Raw genomic sequence first — 20,845 nt, 5'->3', positions numbered from 1 at the left:
ATATTTGCAAAGTGTCTGATAATGGCCCGGTATCCAGAATATATAAAGAATTCTCACAACAGAACATCAAGGAAACAACCTGATTAAAAAATGGACAAAGTACTTGAATAGACACGTCTCCAAAAAAGATAAATGAATGGCCGATAAGGACGTGAAAAGGTGCTCAGTATCACTAGTCCTTAGAGAAATGGGGCTCAAAGCCATGAGATATCACCTTTGACTGCTTTGACTGCTTGACACCTTTGACTGCTTTCAAAAACATAGAAAACAAGTATTGGTGAGGGGGTAGAGATTGCCACCCTTGTGCACGGCTGGTGGGGTGCAAAATTTGTGGATGCTGTGGAAGCCAGGGTGGCTGGAGCAGATGTCTGCACACCTTCAGCAGCATTATTCACAGTAGTCGAGAGCTGGAGGCAGCCCAGTGTCCCTCGAGGGGTGAGGGTGAGTGGACAAATAAAGCCTGGTCCCTCCGCGCGCTGGGTGAGTGGACAAATAAAGCCTGGGCCCTCCGCGCGCTGGGTGAGTGGACAAATAAAACGTGGTCCCTCCGCGTGGTGGAATATCACTTATCCTTTAAAAGGAAGGCAATTCAGACACCTGCTGTAACATGGATGAACCTTGAAGACATGATGCTCGGTGAAATAAGCCAGTCAGAAAAGGACAGATATGATTTCACTTCTGTGAGGTCCCTAGAGGAGCCCAGTCCATAAAGACAACAAAGTAAGAGGGTGGGTGCCAGGGGCTGGGGTTCTTAATGGGGACAGCATTTCAGTTTGGGGGAGATGAGTTCTCGGATGGATGGTGGTGATGGTTGTGCTACAGTGTGAATGTACTAATGCCACTTGTTTGGGTGCTGAGAAATGGTTAAAATGTTATGTTATGTATATTTTACCACAGAAAGGGCAAAGGACTTAAGTAGACACTGCTACAAATGTTTAAGAAGCACACGAAGAACATTAAAACTACGCTGAGACACCCCTTTACCCCCACTAGGATGGCTAGCGTGATAACGATACGTCATACATAACAATAAAGTTGCACATATAATTATATGTCATTGTACAATACAATACTTTTTGTAATAATAATTTTAAAGATGGAAAATAAAGAGTATTGGGTGAGGATGTGGAGAAATTGGAACCCTCACAGGTTATCGGTAGGAATGTAAAATGGTGCAGCCACTGTGGGAAACAGTCCAGCAGCTCCTCCGAAGGTTAAACGCAGAGTTAATAATGACCCAGCAGTTCCACTCCTAGTTATGTACCCAGGAGAACTGAGGACATATGTTCACACAAAAACCTGCGTTTGAGTGTTCGTGGCACCATTACTCACAGCAGCCAAAAGGTGGAAAGAGTCCAAACGCCCAGCAGCTGATGAATAAACAAGTTGTGGTCCATCCGTCCAGTGGCATATACTCGTCCACAGGAGAGATGGAGCAGTGGTACGCGGTGAAGTAGGACGGACCTCGGAGACATGGTCCATCCGTCCAGTGGCATATACTCGTCCACAGGAGAGATGGAGCAGTGGTACGCGGTGAAGTAGGACGGACCTCGGAAACATGGTCCATCCGTCCAGTGGCATATACTCGTCCACAGGAGAGATGGAGCAGTGGTACGCGGTGAAGTAGGACGGACCTCGGAAACATGGTCCATCCGTCCAGTGGCATATACTCGTCCACAGGAGAGATGGAGCAGTGGTACGTGGTAAAGTGGGGCGAACCTCGGAGACATGGTCCATCCATCCAGTGGCATATACTCGTCCACAAGAGAGATGGAGCAGTGGTACGTGGTAAAGTAGGACGGACCTCGGAAACATGGTCCATCCGTCCAGTGGCACATTGCTCGTCCACAAGAGAGATGGAGCAGTGGTACGTGGTGAAGTAGGACGGACCTTGGAAACATTATGCTGTTTGAAAGAAGCCAGTTGGAGAGGGCCACGTAGTGTATGATTCCAGTAAGACGAAATGTCCAAAGTGGGCAAATTCATAGGCACAGAAAGTAGGTTAGTTGGATCCAGCCGCTGAGGCGGGTGGGAATGGAGAGTGACTGCTGATGGGACAGACAGGGCCTCCGTCTGGGGTGATGAAAATCTTCTTGAATTAGTGTCGATGTTTGGACAGCATTGCACATATACTAAAGAGGACTGAATTGTTCACTTTAAAATGGTATAACAGTAAATTTTATCTAAATTTTGTCTCAATTAAAAATGAGTCAGTTCTTCAACAGATGGTTTTGTAATGTTAGCGCCTGAGAACCAAGTGAGGCTCAGTGAGCAGGTGCCCTCAAAGTAACCTCATTTCCTTCAGTGTGAATGGGGCGGGCGGGGGGCAGGGGTGGGCTGGCGCCTAGGAGGTCCTCTGGCCCCAGGCACATGGTGGGTGTCGACGGCAGTCTGAGCTCCGTGTGGGGACTCAGGCCGCCCGCTCGGGCTCCGCGAGGCTCCTTCCCTCCCGTGTGAGCCAGCTTCTCGGTAGTCGCCATTTCTCCCTGCCATCTCCCACTTGTGCAGTTTCCTGTAAGGAGGTCATTTCAGAGGAAGTGGTCTTTCAGTCAGAAGCTCTCGGTATCTGCTACACGGGGTCACGTTCATGATGAGCCCAGGCCACACAGGAAACCAGCGAGGGGATTAGCTTGTCTGGTGGCGGGTCTCTGATAGGGAGGTCTCGTCGTTTAAGTGGTCTGTGGGCAAGGCGAGGGGGTTTCAACCCTCCGTCTGCGCTTGGTAGCACTGGCTTGTCTCCTTCCCAGCTCTGGGGCAGCAGGGCAGCGGGGGCCTGAGGCTCCACGTGGCCTCGTGCTGTCGGGGCCGAGCCCTGTGAGTGAGGAGGACATCCGGGGGACGGATGGGGGTGAAGCCGCACACACAGTGGAGGGTGGGCAGCTGGCAGAGCCTGGGCAGCCCACACCCCCGGCACGTCCCAGGACACCGTCTGTCCTGCGTGAGCTCCTTGAAGCCGGTCACCATTGTCTCCTTTGCCTGGATTGGTGACTGACACACAGGAGGCGCTCGATTCGCATTGATTGGCCACGGAAGCAGGGAACCCGTGGCTGCGAACGTGAGCCGGTGCTCGTGACCAGCGTAGGGTCATGACAGAGAGATCTGAGCTCAAACTCCCACTGCCTCACTGACTTGCCTCCAGAACCCGGGCGTCCCGCGTCCAGCGGGGCTGACGACGGGACTTAGCTTGTCCAGGTGGGCAGTGTTAAACAGGAGTGAGTGTAACTGGGGGAGGATGGCGGTGTTTGCTGGATGCTGCCGGCCCCGACGGCGACACAGTGAAGGTCTCTCGTCCCATCTCCCAAGGGTCCCAGCGTGCATCCCACCCTTGCCGGGTCCTGTTGGTGTGTTTCGGCTCCTCCTCTTTCTGCTCTGCTCCGAGTCTGACGATGGCAGTGGTGGCCTCCCGTGTCACCTGGGGTCCGACGACAGGAAGCCGGGGCGCACCTATGCGCAGGCGTGGGGTAGATTCCGGTGTCTTGTTCTCAGGAAGCGATGCGCCGGTGGGCGGGAGGGTGAGCAGCCGCGGCGGCCACGACAGTGGCTCGGGAAGTCTGCTGTCCGTGCTGCGTTTGCTGTACCTGATCTGCTCGCCAGCAGACGGGCCATCCTGGTATCAGCGCCGCAGTGGCCCCGGCAGCCGCACACACGGCCCTCTTTGCGGCTCTGTTGGCGGGAGACACCGCCCACGGACGCCGCTGGAGACGGCGCTGCCTTCCCGCTTGTCACCATGCCCGGCTTGCCTGGGGACCCGAGGCTGCTCCCGGGACCTGAAGGTCACGGGCTTCTCCTCCGTGCTTGGCGGTGGGGCCATGTGACATGCTTGGCGCTGCTGTGGCCGTCCCCATAGCTGGCTAGGCTCCCTTTCTCCTCCAGAAATTTCAGAGAACTAAATTAGTATTTGTAATCACAGCAGACCTTTGTTTTTCTGTGCCCTCTATTCACACCCTTCCGGACTTGTTCTCTGAATTGCTGACCAGAGTCTTCTGAACATTGTTGAATTTCCACAGCTGCTCTGTTACTCCTGTCCCGCCCAGCGCTGTTCACTCAAAATGCCCTGTCGGATGTACAGACTTCCCAGCTTCCAAAGAGAAGTAGAATTACCGCATGGATGTCAGTGTCCCTGAAGTGTTCTTTCCCCGAAGTCGGGTCTGCGTGGAAGACCAGACCTCAGCTGGTTTGGGGCCCTCATGGAGTCACTAGGCTGGGGATGGGGACCCCCGCCATCCTGTTCTTGGCCCCGCCCTGTGCACTCCCGGGTCCAGGCTCCCGACCCCCGCGCGGCCTGGCTGACTGGTGGGCGGGCGGGTGTGGGTTTCGCCCTGTGCTGCAGAGTCTTCATGGTTTTCTGTTGCCTTTCCTTGAACGCCATGTGGTGTTTGCTTCGTACCATAAACTGGCCATTTCAGCGGGGAGGCGCCCCCCTCAGCATTGCCACCTACCTTGTGCTCTTCCCCCCTTCAGACTTGACACCCACTCTTGGTGCTCGCCCGGGGCCTCTGGGTGACACCTCTTCCAGGGAGCACCCCGTGCCCTTCCCGCCTGACCTCCCTTCAAGCCACTCCGGGGGCCACAGCCTTGCCTTGTCACTAAATAAACTGCAGAGATTTCCTGGAACCCCCGTCAGCAGTCCATAAGAAGGTACCCCCAGCCAGTTGAGAGATGATCCACAAAAATGACTGGAAGATTGGGCACGGAGGGCCTGCCATATGTCGGGGAGTCTCTTAGTTTCTTAACAAAGTGCCTTTTTCTGAGGAATCTTGAGGAGAAACTGTCAGTGTCCTCGGGTCCCCGTTCCGCACTGGCAAGTGGTGGAGGGCGAACGTGAGCCCAGCTGTGGCTGCCGCCTCTGCAGCCCCGGCCGCAGCTGCCCCCGATGGCCGCCACCACCCAGACCCGCTTTGGTGCGCCTGGCAGCACGTGCGAGGTGAGGTCAGGAGCCCGGCCCCTTCCTGTGGTGTGAGCAGAGCAGTGAGTGTGCTCCAGCTTCCCCGACAGGACCAGCCCTGCCTTGTAAAGGTCGTTTCTGTCTTAGTCGCTCTTCAAGTTCGAGAGGAAATAAACTGAGTAGAGCTGGCCTTTCTCCAGGCAAGTGTCAACCCCCGGGGCCCCCGCGCCTGTGGGGGATGAAGTGGGATCCGTGAGTGAGCAGCTCTGTGGACATGGCAAGGCTGAGTGGATGCTTGACTAAAACAATGAAGGAGGAGCTGGTAACTTAAGTTTTCTCCTTTCAGTACGGAAGTGCCTTAGAGGTGTTGATGAGAGCGGCAGCGTTTAGAGGGTGTGTGGCCATGCTTGCCTGGTGTCACCTGCGTGGAGGGATGGCTCCTCCCGCGGGGGAGCCCCCGTGGCTGCGTGCCTGGTGGAGGCTCCTCTTTCGGTGGGGACAGCGGCGCTGCAGGGCGTAGTGGATGTCGGCGTCCCGTGAAGGCGCCTCACCCAGCGGGCTGTTGATTTCTTGTGCTCTGGTTGAGGACAGCAACGTCGATGGGAAAGTAAACAGGCGGAATGGGCTTTGTTACCCAGGAGAAGGACCGTCGTGGGCACAGGTGTGGATCGAAGGCGTGGAGGGCGCTGCTGGCGAAGGTCTGCACGTTGGGACCCTCAGCGCCAGCGTTGCTGATTGGGCTCTCGGGCGACTCGGGGGGACGGGGTGAGCTTGGGCCGTTTCACCTTTACCGCTGGCCGAGTTCACAGGCACCGTTGGAACTTGCCCACCTCTCCCACCCCTGCGGCCTGGTCCTGCGCTTTGACCTCCTGCCCTTGCTTGGGCCGGGCGGTGCTCAGCTCCGTGCCCGCCCGGCTTGGCTGTCCTTCTAAGGCAGCCGTGCTCCTTCCCTTCCCTCCAGCTTCCTGCATCCGCTGTGCCGTGTTTTATTCTTCTCCTGTGCTGGACGGTGAATTCCTTGAGCACAGGAGGTGTGATCTTGTAAAAATCGTTTTCTTTTTGTCTTGTTTTTATATCCAGCTAAGCCCAACGCTGGATCCACAGGGCGCTCAGGAGAGCAGAGGCCTGAGCCCCAGCATGTCAGCCTGCCCTCGCCCGGCTCCTGGGCGCTCTCCGGGCCCTGCTCCTGCGAGGAGCTCGAGGACATGCAGGGTGTAGTTTGTTTGCTTTGCTCATCCTGTAGAGCCTGATTCTTGGTGATCATTCCGTATCTAAAGGGCTGCGTTTGAGCTTGAGGTTCGGTTCCGTGCCCCTGGGAGGAGGTGGCTGTGAAGTCCAGCACTGACGGAGGGCCCTCCACGGGCACGTGCGTGGCAGCGTCACCCCACCCCGCCTGCGTGTGGGGACCACCTCCAGGCGTCCTCAGGGCTGCTTCCACCATGTGCTTCCAGCCGCGGGGCCCTCCTTGGTCTCTCGGGGCGATGCAGTGGTGGAAGGTCCTGACCTGGGGTCGTGACGGGGACCCCATCTGGAGCTGGGCCATCAGAAGTCACAGGCGTGCCCCGCAGTGGGACCTACTGTGTGTCCCTGCCCCCATCCGCCCCCCCTCGGGCACCTCTTGTTGGCACCAAGCGCCATGGTCAAGGCCCTTTGCGTCTGCGTCCCCCCACGGGGAAGGGGCTGATGTGCTGCCTTACGCTCACGCAGCTGGAGCTGCGGCTCTGGGGCACCGTGTCCAGGTGCTGCTCTCGCTGCCGCGTCCCCTTCCGTGTCCCTCCTGTGGGTTGTCCGTGCTTCGTGGGTGTGGAAGTCCAGGCCTCCAGAGGGACAGGTCTCTGAGGGCTGGGCCTGGAGCCGACGTATCCTCGCTGCCCGGTCTGCTGCCTTCTCGTCAACACCACGCCTGGCCAGGTGTAAAGGCAGACGCTTCTGGAGGCCCCAGACTGCCCGCCTCTTGTTTTTTGGCCCTCCCTGCCTTGGAGCGCAGACCGCATTCTGGCTTAGCGTTTGGTACTTGAGGCTCAGTACCTAGTGCTGGCGGCTCAGTGCTTGGTCCCTGAGGTGCACTGCTTAGTACTGGGTACTAAGTACTAAGTACCAGGTACTAAGTACTAAGTACCAGGGTAGAGCGCTCAGGGCTTGAGGCTCGGTGTTCAGTGCCGCTGCCTGGACCGGGCCCTGGAGCGTCCCTCCGGAGCGGTTTTAAGCATGTGTTCAGCCAGGTTACCCTGTTACGGGGCTTCTCTGGGTGTTTGAAGCTTGTTTACTTTTTCACATCCCGACCTCGTCTGTCCCGGACCTCTTTGCACCCCTCGGGACCCCTCAGTGAGGTGCACGTGAATGCCCCCGGCGTGCCCCTTCCTCTCCCTTGGTGGAGGTGGTTGACCCCGGCCTGCACCCCGTGCTCCTGACCCCCTGGGGGTGGGGGTGGGTCTGCCTTGAGGCGTTTGCCATCCTTGACCCAGGGAGGGAGACGGGGGGTCTGGAAGGACAGAGATGGGTGTGCTGCGGGGGCAGCCCGACCCTCAGCATCATTGGCCACATGGAGTTCTGTGACCCTGGGACGGCCACTTGCCTGCCACCCCCAGCTGAAGCAGGAGGGGGAGTCGGGTGGGAAATGGGCAAGAGCACCGGGCCTGCTGTTTTGTGGGCTCTTCCTCACCTCGCTTGTGCCCACGCAGCCTGGCTTCAGAACCACCCTGGGCAGATCCATGGACGTCGCTGCCACAGGGGGCCTGGAGGCTGTGGCGTCTGTTCAGACCAGAAACAGGAGGATCCCTGGGCTCCGGATGTGAGAGGGTGGGGCGCCGTGTGAGGGTACAGTGCATTGGCTGGCGCTTGTCTCGTTGGTAAGGGGTCCTGTGTCAGCAGTGCCCGGGGCCAGCCAGGCTGCTACGAGCTTCTGTGCCGTTAGCTCCACTTGGCGGGGCGGGGAGGGGACCGACCACCAGTGGGCGGAGGCCTTTCCGGACCTTACACCAGGCAGAGCACAGCGACAGGCAGCCCGTAGTAAATAGTTTTGCCTTCTCAGGCCACAGAATCTCTGGACAGGAAAGCAGCCGTAGATGCCACGTGAGGAGCGGGTCAGGCCGCGTTCCAGCCAAACTGTATTTCCAGAGTAGGCGGCGGACGGTTTGCCGAGCGCAGTGTAGAAGGTCCCTCTCCCTGGGTCCGGCTTGGCTGTCCCGTCTGCGGGCCATGTTCCGGACCCGCATCCTCAGGGATGCTGTGGGGCTTAGTGAGATGGTGCACGTGAGAGGTCAGAAGGTCACCTCCGCTGCAGGGGGTGTCTGCGCCACCTGAGCGAAAGGTCATCTTAGTTACCCATCCACCGTCCTCCCCCTGGGTTGTGCTGAGAGCCGGAGCTCGAGGGTCCAGGGCAGCTGCTCTGCAGGATCTGAGGGGCCGACTTGCCCTCTGCTCCCTGCTGTGTCTGCGTCCTGAGTCCCGGGGGCCCCCTGGGGTGGGCTGAGGGCATCCTGCTGTGAGCCTGGCACCCAGCACTGTGCTGCTCCCGCCGGCCTCACTTGGGCTCCCCACCCCGGAATTTGGAGTCAGCCCCACCCACCCGTGCGGTTACAGGTTGGTAACGGATCAGCAAAATTGGATTATTCATTATGGTTGGGCTTGAATTGAAATTGCAAAGGGTAATTTTCCTCCTCACATTTCAAGGTCAGATGAGAGTATTAACTGTGTGGCCTCTGTTTATCTGGGAATGCAGATTGAATTTGGCAATTCGCATTGATGAGATGTTGGGAGTTGGGCGGAGGAGAGGTGGCGGGGAGGCCTGCTGCAGCGCCCAGGCTGCCCCTCGCCGTTCCTTTGATTGGTAATTACTTCATCCTTTGCCTTTTTCATTCTCTGGTTTTGTTTCCACTGTTTGGATTTTTTATTTTTTTTCTGAGAAATGTGTAATGACACCTGGAGGCATTTAGGATTGGAATTAGATGCTGTACCTGAAGACGGCTGTGTGCCAACGCCGGGCCTGGGCGTCCGGGGTGACGGGCGAGGCTCACGGCTCCTCTCCTAGGTGGCCCCTCCTGAGTCTGAGCAGGACCCAGAACGGAGGGGCTGCCCACCTCCTGTCTCCCTGGTCCCCTTCCTTCTCAGCACACATGCCGAAGCTACCCCTTGACCGGACTGTTGGAGCCCAGGGTCCCACTCCTGCGCCCAAGACCTGATCTCAGCCGTTGGTCCAGGCTGGCCATGCGGTGAGAGGGTGCCCACGTGTGTAGTCGGGGCTCTGGTCTGAATAAGAGCCTGGCTTGCGTCCATCGGCTGTGTGTGCCCCGTCCGGGGATAGGGATGTGGTAGCAATACCCTTCCCACTCGGGTTGTGTGGGCACTCAGCAGGACCCAGGGGTGCATGAGCGTGCTGGGCACCACAGAGCTCCCCGCTCCTGATCTCTGCTTTCTTCTCTAGTCCCGTGTGAAGCTTCAGAAAAGGAAACGGTGGCACGGATCTCAACCAGCTCTTTTTCAAGGCGGTCTCTCCCTGGACGCGGCTTCTCTACTTAGCTGGATGCAGATGGTGGGTCATCCCGCTGCACCCCGTTAAGGCAGCAGCACGGGGGCTTCACCGTGTGCACACTTGGCATGTGCTTTGCACGTGCCTTGTGAGTGTCCCCGCCACCCTGTTAGGCAGATGGCAGTGGCTTTCCTTTCATTGCTGAGGAAATGGAGGTTCAGAGAGTTTTCTGAAGCACCTGACCTCCGGCTCTGGTGAATCTCTGTCCAGGGGAGTCAGGGCTGCAGTTGCTAGTTTCCCTCCAGAAGCAGCGGTGGGTTTCCGCGCCCGTGATTCGCCCGTGATTGCGCTGCCCCCGGGACACGCCCAGGCTCTGCGTGGCAGGAACCTCTCTGGGCAGGGGCGTGGCGGTGGGAGCGGCGTGGCTTGGCGCCGACCCCCACCATCTGGGAGAGTATTTCCGAAACCAGTACCTGGCTCCGTCTGACCGTCCGCCCTGCCCTGCTGAGCTGCCGCGTGGCTCCTGGCCAGGCCCGTGGACACGGCGGGCGTGGCTCCCTGCAGCTGAGTGAAGCTGGGTCTGGCCTTGGCCTGGGTGTCCTTCGAATGCAGGAGGCTGTGGAGTGGTTAAAGGGGAGTCTTGTGACGGGTGAGGTTTGTGTGTTTGGTCAGGAGGGGTGATGGGTGAGCAGGCGGCGGTGGGGCCCCATGAGGAGGGGCGGCCTGGACCAGGTCTGGGGGTGCAGACGCGGGGAGCCTGTGCTCAGCATGCGTGGGGCTATCAGGTCTGCGGAGCCCTGGTGGAAAGGAAGGGGGGCTGTCGAGGGTGAGTCCGGGGCTCAGCATGCATGGCTGTCAGTGGTGACGCCCTTGGGGGCAGGGGTGGGGGAGTGGGGCAGGAGCATACCCCCGGAGGTCGGGGGCAGCATCCAGCCCTCCCTCCCTGGTGGAGTCCTGTCCTTCCCTCCGTGTGGAGCCCACTGCTGGGTTCCTTCAGGCCCACCTGTTCCCTGTGCTGATCTGGGTGGGTTCTCGTCGTCTCGAGACCCCATTCGGACACTGACCCTTGCTGGTCTGTATCTGCAGGAGCTCCCTTAGAGGGTCTTTGCTCCAGAAGCGCTTCTGTGTTGGTGGTGGCCCTGCCCGTCCTTGGCCTGTGGCCCACGCCCACCCTGGCCCCTCTTGTCTTTCCCGCAAGTGCGTCCTGCAAAGCGCCGAGATGAGGCACGGCTGGGCGAGCGTGCGGGTCCCGGCTGCGGGCACCCTTGCTGCCGTTTTGGTGTCGTGCAGCTTCCCGGGCAGCCTTCAGGACCGGAACGTGGTGGACCCACCAGAGGACCCGTGGGCTTCGTGCGGGATCGCGCGCGGGGCCTCTGCTCCAGCTGCTGGCAGCACGACCCCGCTTCCTTAGAAAACCACCAGGGCCTGTGCTCAGGGTGCTGGTGGAGAGAATTTTGGGAACCGAAGCCTTGATTGGAGGAAACTGGAGGTGCGGGTACGAGAGAGGCCGCGTGGCCCCTCCTTTGCCAGTCAGCGTGTGGTCTGCTGCTTTGCGGTGTCCCTCCATCCACTGTTTATCCGCCAGGCCATGGCTTCCGGAAGTAAGCCCCGAGTCTTAGCAGTGAGGAAATCTGCGTTGCGTGGGCACCCCCAGCAGTGCAGCGCCCCTGCTGGTTCCCTCCCGAGGAGGAGGCCAGCCTGTAGCTGAAGCCCTTCTGGCTGGAGGCCGGCCTCTCTCCAAGCAGCCCTTCCCATCCTTGGGTAGCTCTGAGAGCTGGCCACCTGGAGGCCAGCTGTGCGTCCTGTGCCCTCTGTGCCCCTGCCCTGTCCTTCACAGCCAGCGAGTCCCGAGCGTCCTCACCGTGCCCTTGGACGCCCTGGCACACACGGTGCTGCACCCCAGGGCTCCGTCTGGCCGGGTCTCATCCCTGCCAGTTTCTCCCCGCTTCACCTGCTGCCACAGGCTGTCTTGGCAGCCCTGCCCATCGAGCTGGTGGTGACCCTGCTCTCAGTCATGTCCCGAGTCCTGCGCGTGTGCCAGCCGCAGCCCCGTGTCGTGTCAGATCGGCCAGCCCTTGCCTGCCCTTTTCTGCTGTGCCCTGTCCTTTCCACGACCCTCCCTTTCACTCTCTCCACAGGCAGGCGTGGAGAATTTTCCGTTTCTGAGGCTTCCCTGAGGAGCTGTGGTGGCACCAAGGCCCGCTGCCCTCCTCCTCCGGGTGGCTCTGGGGCCGGCCTGTGAGCCCTCACGCCCCAGACACACACACACACAGTGAGTCACCTACTTGGTGGTGGCTTGTGAGTCACCTACTTGGTGGTGGCTTGGCTTGTCCCGCCTGGTGGCCAGGGCACACGGGGCACAGAACTGGAGAGACTGGAGGTCGGGCACCGTGTCCTGGTCGGGGCAGAGGGGCCTCGACTCAGTGGCAGCCCCCGAGGCCTGGTCTCCCATCTGTGGGACGGGGATGCTTGGAGGGCATGTGTGTGGTGGGTTGAGCTCTGCTCCTCGGAGCCCAAGCGTGAGGGAGCTTTAGGGGCTTTGCAGAAGTGTGAATTAAATTTTGTTAATATCATCCTAGTTTGTGCTGAAGTGTAGCCACCAGGAATCAGTGTGCACGTGCAGTCACGTTCACGGCTTAACCCGCAGGGCCCCGGGCGGGTGACCGCGTGCCCTCGGGGAAGTACTCGTGGGCAGTCGTCGGAAGTAAAGGTCTTGCCTAGTGCCGTGTGTCCGCGTGAACGTCTCGACCACATGTCGCCGACTGCAGGTTTGCTTGCCTCAGAGCTGTTCTTGGTTTGAACGTGGGCCCGGCCACGGCTGCCGGGTGTTTCCGCCCTCCATGCTGACCTTCCAGGCAAGACTGGGTGCCAGGCCCCCAGCCCACAGCGGCTCGGAGCGAGGGCTCCGCACAGCGGGGCGGTCCTTCCTGGGGTCGGTTGCCCCACCCTGTCCGCGTGCTTCCTAGAGGAGCTGGCCAGCCCTTTGGGCCTCCTGCCCCGCAGGCGAGTGTCACAGCACGCCCCTTGGCACCGGGATGCTGCGGTGGCGGCTGGAGGTGCGGTGCAAGGCCAGGGCAGAACCGCGCTGAGCGAGAGAAGGTCGTTCAGGTGTTGCCTGCAGCTTCACAGCGTGCGTGTCCTTTCATCCTTCCTTGAAAGTAGATCTCCTTAGGCTGGGGGTTTTCTGATGAAGATGACATTACAGTGGGCTGCAGCGGCCTGTCACAGCGCAGAGAGGGGTTCTCAAGAGCTCAGGCCTTACTTCCTTCTGCAGACGCCAGCTCAGAAAGGTACTGATGGATGAACGCCCTCTCCCCTGAGAACTGAGGGCTTCATTTTGAACTCCCAGAGGTTCACGGAAATGCCACTGACTTCAGGGTTCAACGTAAGCACGGAACCAGAGGTTTAGTTTTTTATGGGTTTTCTCCTCTCTACTTCACAAGGAAGGCCGCAATTGAACTAGAGGGCGTTCCGCAGGGAAGAGGCGGCCATGTGGTGCTGGCGCTCTGGGTCGGGCCTCCGCGGCTCGGGGACCCACAGGCCTCTGTTCGCAGAGCGGTGGCCGACGGGCCTGCGGCCCAGGCTGCAGGAGGCCCTCTCTGGAGAGGCTGAAGTTGTGCTGTCACCTCCCGGCACACGAGGACAGGGGAGGGCCGCCTGTCGGCAGGTGTTGTGAGAAACCACTTTGGGGCACTTCGGGGGGAGTTCTTGGAAACGTCAGAAAACCACACTCCTGTACAAGACCAGGCCCTGTTTCTGCCAGTTTGTCCACCCCTTGCCCCCCGAGGCCCGGCTGTTCACGGTCCCTCCTCTCCCGCCCCCCGTGACGTCCCCACCCTGCAGGGTCGCTCCCTTGAGCACACCCTGTGCTCTTGCCTGCTCCGCCGAGAACCTGTAGACCCAAGTCAGCGCCTCCTGGGCCGCCCCCTCCACCCGCGTTGTTCTGAGAGGTCCTGTCTCTGCTCTCCGTCTTTTCCCCTCCCGCTCTCTCCTCCCCTCTCCATGCGGCCCTTCCCGGTTGCTCTTCCTCCCCTTTCTGTCTGCGCCCTCTGACCCCTCCTGGCCCCTGGCGCACACCCAGCGGCTTCAGACCCCCTCGTGCTGCCCTCTGGGGCGGTGCGGTGCCCTCTCACGTAAACAGAGCCTCTGCCCTGCTCTGCTGTAGCCTCTGGGTCCTTCCCTGCTTTCCCTCCCTCCCGAGCTGATCACATATTTGCCGCTTCTTGTCCGTCTTCTGCCCGTGGCAGTCCTGCACTCCAGCCTCCCTTTCCCAGCTCTGCTTTGCCAGCCGGCGCCCTTTGCGGCCCGTGCGGAGGGGCGCTGCCGGGAGAGCCGCAAGGCCGCGGGGAGGGAGGCCTGTGCTCAGTGCTTCTCCCAGAAGGGGGTTCCTGCCGCTCCCTTTCCTGCCCGTGGCGCGGGGCAGCCCTTGCCCTCCCAGCACCACCCACTCCGGCTGGTGCAGGCCCGACGGCAGTGGTGCCCCCGCAGAGGCGTGGGTCCCAGTGCTCTCGGTCTCCAGATGGAGCGATTTCAGGGGACCCCAGCTTCTCCCTGAAGCTATCCGGGCGCCTCTTTCTCCTCTTTCACTTACCAGTGAGCCGCGCCCTGGGTTAAGCCTCTGCTGCACAGAACGCACGGCGTCTTTCCCGAGACCCGCACTGTTCGGAACGAGAGCCTGGGGGCTGGGGCCTGTGGTGCCGCTTGACCCCTGCTGTCTCTCCGGGGCTGGGCCAGTTTGTCACCGGGGCTCAGGAGAGTCAGAGCCAGGCTGCAGCGGCCCAAGCAGCGCTCTGTGGGCAGTGCCAGCAGCACCACCTCCTGTAAGTTGTCCAGGTTGGTTATTTAGGTCTAGTCCAGCTTTAAAAAAAACTGAGTACTGATGGAACGTTAGGCCTCATGGCAGGCCTTGGAACTCGGGGCGACACGGGCTGGTGAGCCTGAGGGTGGAGCGCCTCCACTGGAGACCCCAGGAGACCCCGGCCCGGGCCGAGCACCACTCAGGCCAGCCTGCCAGGGGGCTGCCCTCCCAGGGCTGCTTGCTGGTGCCTAGGGTTGCGTGTCCTCTGCTGCCTTGCTTCCCATCTTGGTTTCCCGAAGAGCACGTCGCGCGGGGAAGGACAGGTGGCTTTTCTAAGCGGGCAGGAGCTTTGCCCACCTGGGCCAAGCCCCAGGCCCCGAAAGGCTCGGTCGTCACCTGTGGGTGCTGCTGGACATGTGACTGGCACTGTGTCCTGCACTTGACATACTTGTTCTTGCGACATCTTGGGCCTGGTCTGGGGCCTCAGGCCCACCCACGTTTTAGGGGCCCACACCGTGAGCTGGCGGTGACAGGCTAGGTGCAGGTGAGGTGTGCCCTGGGCCAGGCCCCAGGAGTCGGGGTCTCCAGCTCTCTGCAGGTGGACAGCAGTTACTCTGTGGCCTTCATACCTGCCCTTGGGTGGGGAGGCCTCCAGACCTCTGTGTGGGGACATTGTGCTCCCGAAACCGTGGGTCTTGGGGTTTGTCAGTTCCCACCAGGGCTGTCCCCAGAAAGCTTGTGCTCAGAGCAGCCCCGTCCCCTGCAAGTTGGCCTTGGCTGCTGCCACCTGGCCTCGGCAGCTTGGACAAGGGAACCCGAGTTCCTCTAATTAAATCACACGGCGGAGCAGTGATTCAAAACGCTGTGCACTTGCCCACCTGAAGTCAGTGATTCCAGAGTTGATTTCACAGTCCTTGATTATTAAATCGGCCTATGAATAGTTTTAAATTGAACTAGAACTCAAAATGGCCTCTTTAAATGTCTGTTTCAATGAATACTTGTACTTGTTTTGTTTTATTTTATTTTACGTCTTTGGTTATGAAGCACGTAGAAGTGGTAGGTGCCCTCAGACAGCTGTGCAGGGGGACTTGCTCTTAGAGGAAGGCTTTCTGAGGCGGCTGCGAGGGGTGAGGTGCGGGGCCCCTGGGTGAGAATGCTGCTCCAGCTCTGAGACCAGGCGTTCTCTTGAGTCTCTTACAAAGTCCCGTAAATGCGTGTTCCATGTTTACTCTCAAATTGTAGTTAGCTCTTCAAAGAATTATACTAAATTACGATAAAAAATAACCCCGTACTCACTCAGATGTGAAATGGAAAAAATTAGCACAGTGGAGACCACCTCCAAAGAAAGCATTGTCTGCCATCCCTGTGGATTAAGGCTTTCTTGAAATCGTGTAATCAAAGCGAAGAAGGAAAAAATTGGACGCCAAGAATGATACAAGATGCAGGTGGTGTTGTCTCTAGCGCCCCTCAGCTCCAACTTTTATATTTTCGAAGTCATTTCGTTGTCACTGGGCGTCACCCCAGCTAAATGTTACAAATAGCACCTTGTAATATAATCCTGGTAAGATCTCAAAAGAAAAATACAGAAGCAGAATATTAAAGGTTTGTCTTGGAAAGAGGTTTCCTCTGCTTGAAAGAAGAGCATGGACACAGCACCTTCGGCCCATGCTTCACGGTTCACCCGCCCACCCGCCGGTGGGGTTAGTGCCTCCTTTTCCTGGGGCATCCTCCCTCCCGGGAACTCTCCTGATCACCGTCCCCTCAAAAAGCCGGGGGGGGGTGTCTACGTGTGGGCACCTCCCGTGTAGGTGGGGCAGGACGGGGGTTCCTGAAGCCTGTGTGGGAACAGGCCAGGGCAGAGGATGGTCCCTACAGGGTGTGAAGGACTGACGGAGTTTTGAGGGAAAGAGCGGCAAAGACCAAACTCTGAAGGTGCCCTGCCAGGAAGTTGGCATGTGAGCCCATGGGTGCCCATCCGATCTGCAGTCTGAGGGACGGCTTGGTGGCACCGGAGGCTGCCCAGGCGAGAGGCTGTCACGGTAACCGGAGAACAACGTCAAGTGTGTGAACTGAGGCAAGGCGCTGGCTGCGTGGAGGGAAGCGCGTGCCCTGGGGTCTGCCCCCTGCTGTCGGAGCTCTGCGGGGGGCTCGACTCTGCAGGATGTCTGTGGAAGGGGCCCACCCTGGGCTGGTACTTGACGCCCCCGCGCCGCACGGAGCTGCGCATCTGTGGCCGACTGCGGTCCGGGTGGGCAGCGCCTGCCCTGGTGGTTCAGCTCATGCAGAGGCACCCTCGTGAACGAAGCCCGCGCTGCTGGCCGCTTCCCCACTGTGTGTGGAGCTGAGCTTCCCTCCCCCGCACCCTCCGTGTTCTGGGATCACCCTGGGCGACTCTTTGAAATCCAAAAGCTCCTGAAAGGCTTTAAGTGGCTATTCAGAAGTGAGGAAGTGACAGCGGGCTGGTTGCACGTGCGGCTCTATTTGGGGACCTGAGTGACGTGGGCCGCGCTGGGCCTGGGGGCCGTCACTGGGTGCTGTCCTGGGGGCCAGGCCTCATCACTCTGCCCTTTTGCCTCTTGCAGTGCCCGGGGGCTGGAGAAGGCCAGGCTGCAGCTCCAGGAGGAGGTCTGCCAGCTCAGCAGCCAGCTGCTGGAGGAGAGGAAGAAGCGGGAGATGCACGAGGCCCTGGCCCGGCGGCTGCAGAAGCGCGTCCTGCTGCTGACGAAGGTACGGGGCGCCTGCGCGGGGGCCTGCCTTCCGGGCCAGCAGCTCCCAGCCCGCCCCTGCCGTGTCCACGCTTAGTCTTCTCTCCAGGCCCCCACGTTTGCCAGGGTCTCTACCAAGTGCAGTGCACCCAGAGCCACCAGTGATCTGTGTCCCCACTTCTCGATCAGTTAGACACCCACGGCGCTGCCTGTGAGTCACGGCTCACGTCAGACTGAGCTCTCCCCTCACCAGAGGGGAGAGCGTCTTGGCGGTTTAGCCAGCCTGTGCATTTTTACCCTGGATTGCTCTGAAATGCAGGCCCTGGGATTCCCTGCTGGGCCTCTCCTCCTTGTGAAGGGCAGAGCCCGGGGCCTTCACGCACTGACCTGGGGTATCGGGATGTCAGCCCCTACCCCCTGTGTCTCACGGTGGGGTCAGCCCTCTCTCCGGCCTGGTGGGCAGGTGCAGCCTTTCCCTCCTTCGGAGCCCAGGGAGCGCAGGGTAGACTGCAGTGGGAAACTGTCACCTGTGTGCAGGTGCGCCGGGCGGGATGCGTTCCTGCTCCCAGCTCCGTCTGGGCTGCCGGGTTTTTGCTAACTGTGCTGAGCCCGGGGGGTTCTGACGTCTGGCTTGATACACACAGCTCGCTGGAGCATGAATTACGATTTTTGTGTGAGAGAGCATTATTTAAAATGTTGCCTTGGATGCTGAAATTTCAGAAGACAAGGAAAGAAAAAGCCAGAAACTGTCCCCAGATGTTCTCTAGGCGAGGCTTGGGGTTGTCCAGATGCTGGCGGACACCTCCCACCTGCCGTCAGGCTGACAGTGAGCGGCCAGGCGGGCGCGCTGACCTGGCGGGCGGGGGCGGCGGGCGGGGGGCGGGGGCGTCTCCCTGGGAAGTTTCAGGAGTCGTGTCTGACAACTGTTTGCCTGTTCTTGATCGTTTGATAAAAACCTGGGACCTCCTGGTCATGAAGCTTTCAGGAGGCAGGTCACATTCCGGCTGCTGAAAGCTCGCCATCTCCCGACCTCTCCAGCACGTCCCCTGCTGTGTGTGTCACGTCACTCGAGCTTCCTGGGGTCAGGCTTGGCCGACCTCGACGCCAGCCTTGCCGGTGGCCCCACAGGGGACTGGTGAGTTTGCGAGCTGTCCTTGTGCGGGGCCCAGTCGGTCTTGTCCGTGTCATCCACTTCCAGTGCCCGTGCCGCCCAGCGAGTGTCCTTGTGGGCTGGGTTGGCAGCCTGGCGGCTCTGCTTTACCAGGGTCGCGTCGGTTCACTGGTACAGGTCCCGCTGGTGCACCGGGCGGCCCCTCAGCGGGGGCGTATCTCCAGCGCCGCGGGCTCCGCGGCCTCGGGACCCATCGGCACCTCCGTGATCGTGCGCTGTGCCTGGCTTCCTCCTCGGGCAGTTTCTGGCCTTGAAGGTCACTGCTCTGGGCTCCCGAGGCAGGAAATTTCCACTCCTCTCTTCCCCCTGCTCAGCAGGTTGGAAGCTGATGGCGCTTTTGGTCTAATTCGGTCCTGGCCCTGGCCCGCTGCGCTGACAGGCGTAGCTCTGAGAGAGAGAGGTGGAGGGGGGGGCCGGTATCGATCGCCCGGTACTGACAGATGACTTACACCAACTGTGGCTCGGAGGCATGTTTGCCATGGGTCGGTGGCCGGGTCAGGCGCGCGGGGTCCATCTTGCCAGCCGCATGATTAAGCTGTTCGTCGGGCCGGTCTGCAGAGGGCGGCCAGGCTGCCGCTTCCTGGTTGGAGCCGAGCACGTCCGGCCCCATACCCCGCCCCGCCCTCGGTGGCCCCGTGGGCTCGCACGGCGGCTCCCGCGTGGTCTGCGTGCTTCCTGCTCGAGGCACCTCCAGGGCGGCAGCTGTCGGGTCTCGAGGGTGCTCTGGTTGCTGATCTTCCTGTCTTCCTTGGGAGACACCCTCACCCCTCTGGGAGCCCCCGGACCAGCTCCCTGGGGTAGGGTGTGGCGAGTGCAGTGTCCCGCCCTCCGCTGCGGCGCTGGGCCAGGTGCGCCCCCTCGAGGGCTCTGTTTGCGTGTTTGACATTTCAGGGTACAGTGCTTGGAATGTGTGATTTTATTTTGAGACCTTATTAAGCATCTCGAGTCTAAGGGCTTAATTGTTACTGATCGCTAAGAGTGTAATTACCTTGGTAAAATACCATGACTATTTTAAGCAATTGAAAATTGGCTTCGAGAACTGGGTGAACACAAACCATTTTCCTATTTGAAATGAGCTATTTCCAGCGTGCCCCTAATATTCCACAATATGGTTACAGAATCGTATTTATAGACTCTAAGCAGTGAAAGCTAACTTTTAGCATGAAGTTTTTCAAAAAGTGAAAGTAAAAGCCTCCCTTCCCCCTCTTTCCTACACCCCCCCCCCCGACCCCCATTTCCTAGTGGAGCAGCCTTTGGAGGAGGACACCTGTCATTGGTGTCTTACCTCCAGGGTCACAGTCTGGCAGTGATGTCATCCCCCTGCCCCCGTGGGACCCCCGCTGTTGCTGCTTAAGAAACAAATACGTGGGCAGAAGGTGAGCTTTTGGGAAACTGAGGCAGGAAGCACATGGGGATGTCCCAGAGGAGGCCAGAGCTCCCCTTGCCTTGTGTCCAGAAGAGGCTGTCCTGGAGGAAGGCTCCCGGAGCAAGTCTCCCTGGGCTGGGGGAGCAGTCGTCGCTCGGGGGTCCGTCGACTGCCGGGACTCCCTCCCTGCCCAGGATCGTCGTTACGCCCAGGAGGCTGCCCTCAAGTGTCCTGGTCCTTTTCTGACCGAGGGGCTTTGGTTGGCTGTTGGGATTTGTGCTGTTTACGTTGTGTAAACCTACCTCTTTATGTTCCTCGTGTTCGCTTGACAGCTTTGAGAAATCACCTGTGGTTTGGCAGGAGCTGTGTGATGGTGAGGCTTGTCCAGCTGCCGGCCAAGCCGCAGTGGGGTCAGCAGCTCAGCAGCGGGGAGGCCCAGGCTTGGGCCAAGGGTGGCACGTCCCTGTGGTTCTCTGCTGAAGCCCAGTGCCTTCCAGAGCTGCTGGCGCCGACCCATGAGACCAGGAGAGTAGCCCGTTCGCTCTGAGGTCCTCCATTCCTTCCTGATCTCAAGTAGCTCAGCCCTGCAGGGATGCGGGCAGTCCCTGCTTTGTACGTGGAGAAGTTGGGGTGTGCGTTAGGTCAGAAGGAGTGGGGAGACTCCTGGGTTAAAGTCAACCTTCACATCCTTGAATTCTGTCCTGGACAGCAGGTGATGAGTTTTCTGGAGGGAATATAGGCAGGTGGTAGGCTCTGTGTCCCTGGTGAGGGCAGGCTCGGTGGTGGCCCCGCTTCTGTGGGCACGTCGAGGTGTGGAATGCTGCTCACAGAGCCTGTTCCCACAGTGCCTGTCCCGGGGTGCACCCCCCACCCCCAGTTGTGGGAGAGTCCCGGCCCCCCGGGTCTGCACCAAAACCCGGTGGCTCTGGTTTGACTCACTCTGGTGGGTACGGAGGCACCAGCTCGTTGTGTGAGACCCTGGAGCCTAGTGAGGTGCGGGCCTCCACGTCCTCTCTTTGAAGGGCCCGCTCCCGCCTTGCCCTCCGGTTCGGGGGTTTTAGAGGGTTGTTTCCGCCCTGAGCCGGTAGGAGTCTTGGTTGGAGACGCCTGAGGCAGACGTCCTCTCCTGGGCCCTCTTCACTCCTCCCCGTGTCTGGGGATGAGCAGCCGTGGTCACCTTGGTGTGGTCCAGCTGTCGGCTTTGTTAACCTTGATGGCGGCTCCTTGTGGCTCGTGATGGACTGATCTTTGGAGGTGAGGAACTCTTCTCTTCTCTCTGATTTATTGTTTTACCTTTTACATTTGGGTGTCACCTGCACCTGGAGTTGATTTCGGGTGTGAGTGAAGCAGGTGACAAGATGATTTTTCCCCATTGAAAGTGCCATTGATCCAGCACCGCTTCTGGAAAGACCCCTCTGTTCCCTGTGTGTGGTCTCGTTGCCTTAAGTGTCA

General features: G+C 59.7%; 1 protein-coding gene across 11 annotated transcripts in view; it reads left to right on the top strand.

Moving 5' to 3' along the window:
• The window catches only part of MAD1L1 (mitotic arrest deficient 1 like 1), a 380,571-nt gene that overhangs the window by 136,787 nt on the left and 222,939 nt on the right, over positions 1-20,845 (top strand). For all 11 annotated transcript variants that reach the window (XM_089895520.1, XM_089895515.1, XM_089895514.1 and 8 more), the window contains one exon: positions 16,734-16,878. In XM_089895520.1, coding sequence (XP_089751646.1) covers positions 16,734-16,878 — 145 coding nt within the window. The remainder of the gene's footprint in view (positions 1-16,733; positions 16,879-20,845) is intronic.

The sequence above is a fragment of the Delphinapterus leucas genome, chromosome 15 (genome assembly GCF_059928025.1).
Source record: "Delphinapterus leucas isolate spDelLeu-1000000601 "Yukka" chromosome 15, BTC_Dleu_Yukka2, whole genome shotgun sequence".
NCBI lineage: Eukaryota > Metazoa > Chordata > Mammalia > Artiodactyla > Monodontidae > Delphinapterus > Delphinapterus leucas.
The sequence above is the reverse complement of the archived record's forward strand: the minus strand, read 5'-3'. Positions and strand labels throughout refer to the sequence as shown.